The following is a 3,214-nucleotide window of genomic DNA, read 5'->3' as shown; positions in this document are numbered from 1 at the left end:
CCCTGTGTGCGTGTGTGTGAGCCCGGCCCGTGTGCCCCTGTGTGCGTGTGTGTGAGCCCTGCCCGTGTGCCCCCTGTGCGAGCCCTGCTCTGCCCGTGTGCCCCCTGTGTGCGTGTGTGTGAGCCCGGCCCGTGTGCCCCTTGTGCGAGCCCTGCTCTGCCCGTGTGCCCCTGTGTGAGCCCTGCCTGCTGTGTGTGTGAGGGCCAAGCCCTGGGTGTGCCTGCCTGCGCATGTGCCCCGTGAAGGCGCACCATGGGGACAGGTGAGTGCGTGTGCCATGGGGGGTTTGGTGTGAAACCTCCCCCTCCCCCGGGTAATTCCCAGTGTGGAGGCCTGGCTGGGGCTGTGCTGACAGACCCAGACCTGCAGTTTGGGTGGTGACGCTCTGAGTGACGGGGTGGCCCCCGGAGGTCTCCAGGGTGTAATGGGGGCCGCACAGCAACAGTTCATCCCCTAGCGTCCGTGCCCCAGTGATGGACGTGTGAGAAACACATGGGCAGACGCGCTGTACTGTTCACCTGGCTAACACCTGGGGCAGTGATCACCCCCTCGCTTGGCCAGGCAGGCAACAGACCCAAGTTCAGGAGTGGGGGGGATTCCCTCAGAGCCCACTCGAGGAGCGTCATCCCTGCTCCGCCCTCCCCATGGCACTCAGGTACCATCTGACTCTCTCCTAGCGCTGGGGCACTGGTGAAACTGGGGACCCGACCGGAGCATAGATGGGGCTTGCCGGGAACCTGGCCGGCTGCAGTGCCGCCCTCTCCCACGTGCTGCTGCTGCTGCTCCACATTGAGGTGCTGGTGCATTCAGGTAAGGCCCTTGCGTGGAGGAGAGTGCCCGTGCCCTGTGGGATGCTGGGCAGGCCTGGGCCCTGTGCATGGAGAGTCCATGCAGTTCTGGGATTGGACTTGCCCCCTGCCTCCATCCCTTGAGGGGCCCCCTGAAACGGAGTGAACAGGTGCCAAACCTAGCCCTCTGCATTGGCTGTGAGGCAGGAGGCTCCTGGAGGCCATGCCTACCAAGACTCCCTTACCTGGTCTGCTGCAGCGTCCTGTGCCCAGGCCGGCCCAGCTCCCCAGCGGCTGTCTCAGCCAGCTCAAAGCAGCCCCGCTTAGATTCAGCCTCCAGGGACTTGTTCCAGCCACCTAGAGCCTGTTTTTGTGTTGGTGACATGGATCTCTAGAGTGTATGGAGCGGGACGGGGGGGCATAGGATGAGCTCCTGGCTCAAGTGTGCTGCTTTGATGGCTTTTCCCTCCTGATTCCCTGGCAGGGCTGGGGGAACCAGATCCCAAGATTAACGGGCAATCACTGTTGGTGAGCACCATGCAGGAGGATGAGAGCCGGGACTTCACCTGCCAGGTGGACAGCTGGCAGGCCGTGCCCATGCTCACCTGGTACCTGAATGGCAAGAAGCAGGAGACCAATGGTTCCACAGTGTTGACCACCTTGGCTGAGGCCTTTGAGCAGAGCTCCAGCACTTTCACAGTGACGGCACAGCGCGCAGACAGGGAACTGAACTGCTCACTGACAGACCCGGCCTCTGGCAAGACCTCCAGCGCCTCGGTGCTCCTCAACGTGCAGTGTAAGGGCCGGCTCCTTGGGCTTTGCGAGGGCTCCTGCTCCGTGCGGGCCAGGTCCTTTGTCCGGAGAACTCGTTAGAGGAGAGACCAAGGGGCACCCCTCCCCACAACACACACCTTAATCCCATTTTGCAGCCCCTCTGCTATTCCAGCCATGCCCCCTCTTTCCCTCTACAGCTCTGCTAGTACCCCTTGATTCCAAGCCATGGCCCCTGGCTAGTCCAGCCCTGCCCCTTCTCTCCTCCCAAGCTCTGCCTGTGCCCCTCAATCTGACCCCACTAGTCCAGCCCTTCTATATGCCCCCAGCTTTGCTGCTGCTCCTCAGTCCTGGCTCGCACCCCAAGGCACCCCAAGCAGAGGCAGCTGGTCATACAGAGCTCTGAGGTAGACACAGTACCCTGGGCTCCACCAGATGTATTTCGCTGGAGATCTGAGGAAGGGTTGGGCTCAGCTCCCCTGAACAGAGAGGCTAACAAGGCCCCTCCTGCACTTTCTCCAGCCAAGTCCCAGGCACTTAGACAGGATGGAAGGGGAGAGGCTTCCTTCCCACCCATGCTTGTGTGTCTGGACCAAGGAGGCAGCCAGAGCAGGGGCTGGACTGGAAGGGGTTAATTGTGCAGTGCCCTGGCTGCCCTGGCCAGGTGCAGGGAGCCTGTCATCATTATTCTCATTAGCAGCTAATTGGGGCCCTCAGGAGCTCTGTGCTGCCAGCACCTGAGGGATTTGAGCCCCGCACCTGGTAGTCAGATGTGCAGAGAACACAGGACACTGACCGGAATCTGGCACTAATAACAACGAAGCCTCCTCATTAAAGTGCTGCACAAACATGAAATTATGGGTTTTCCCTCCCATCGCTGAGACAAGAGGCCAAATTCAACTCTGGCAGAACCCTGCCCCATAGCTCATAAGCCCCTGCTCCCAGCCCACAGCCGTGAGCCCTGACCCCCAGATCCCTGCTCTAACCACTAGACCCCACTCCCTGTCCCCAGCTCTAACTACTAGACCCCGCTGCCTCTCCAGGGTCAGCGTTCACTAGGTTCAAGACCAGGGGCCAGCTTTGTCTTATACACATTTGGTTTGTGTCCTTTCTTGCCCAGTTAAACCGGAGATCATGACGATGAACGCAAAGTACCAGGAGGCCAAGGACCCGGGTCTCTTCATGGTTCTCTTTGTCCTGGTGCGGGCCAACCCCCCAGCCAGCATCACCTGGATAGACCAGGATGGGCACGTGATGGTGAATACGTCCGACTTCCTCATCCTGGACACCAAGAGCTACCCCTGGCTGACCAACCATACCGTGCAGGTGCAGCTCAGCAGCGTGGCCAAGAACTTCTCTTTTACCGCAGCCAACAATGTGGGCATCACCAACTCCTCCATCCTGCCGCCGGGTAGGTGGGACCCTCTGGGGGTTGGGCACGGGCTGGAGAGCGTTGCAGAATCAGGGCCCTTCCCCCACATCTCGTCTTGGTCTGAGGTGATTCACAAATCCAGCAAGGGTGGGAGAGGCTGCAGCCCGTGCAAGCAGGGCTGTGGGACAAGTGCCTGAGTGAAGGGATGTCCATGGGGAAACTGGATGTTCTAAGAAGTTGTGGGGATGGACACTTCTTTCCTATTACTGCCCTGTAGAGGAGC

General features: G+C 60.4%; 1 protein-coding gene across 1 annotated transcript; it reads left to right on the top strand.

Annotated features, from left to right (window-relative positions):
* The first annotated feature begins 195 nt into the window (after positions 1–195).
* On the top strand, positions 196–3,188 carry LOC113405521 (transmembrane protein 25-like). The gene is made up of 4 exons (XM_026646745.2): positions 196–262; positions 678–810; positions 1,273–1,584; positions 2,680–3,188. Exons 2-4 carry the CDS (start codon positions 720–722, stop codon positions 3,126–3,128), a joined length of 852 nt encoding a protein of 283 aa, XP_026502530.1. The 5' UTR covers positions 196–262; positions 678–719; the 3' UTR covers positions 3,129–3,188.
* Positions 3,189–3,214: the final 26 nt, after the last annotated feature.

The sequence above is a fragment of the Terrapene carolina genome, unplaced genomic scaffold (genome assembly GCF_002925995.2).
Source record: "Terrapene carolina triunguis isolate 2854851 unplaced genomic scaffold, T_m_triunguis-2.0 Scaffold41241, whole genome shotgun sequence".
NCBI classification, from domain to species: domain Eukaryota; kingdom Metazoa; phylum Chordata; order Testudines; family Emydidae; genus Terrapene; species Terrapene triunguis.
The sequence above is the reverse complement of the archived record's forward strand: the minus strand, read 5'-3'. Positions and strand labels throughout refer to the sequence as shown.

Excerpts from the sequence above, each read along its gene's own strand:
- LOC113405521 (XM_026646745.2), top strand. The coding sequence starts at position 720 with ATGGGGCTTGCCGGGAACCTGGCCGGCTGCAGTGCCGCCCTCTCCCAC. Across the intron at positions 811-1,272 it reads TGAGGTGCTGGTGCATTCAG|GGCTGGGGGAACCAGATCCC; the intron begins GTAAGGCCCTTG and ends ATTCCCTGGCAG. Across the intron at positions 1,585-2,679 it reads GGTGCTCCTCAACGTGCAGT|TTAAACCGGAGATCATGACG; the intron begins GTAAGGGCCGGC and ends TTTCTTGCCCAG.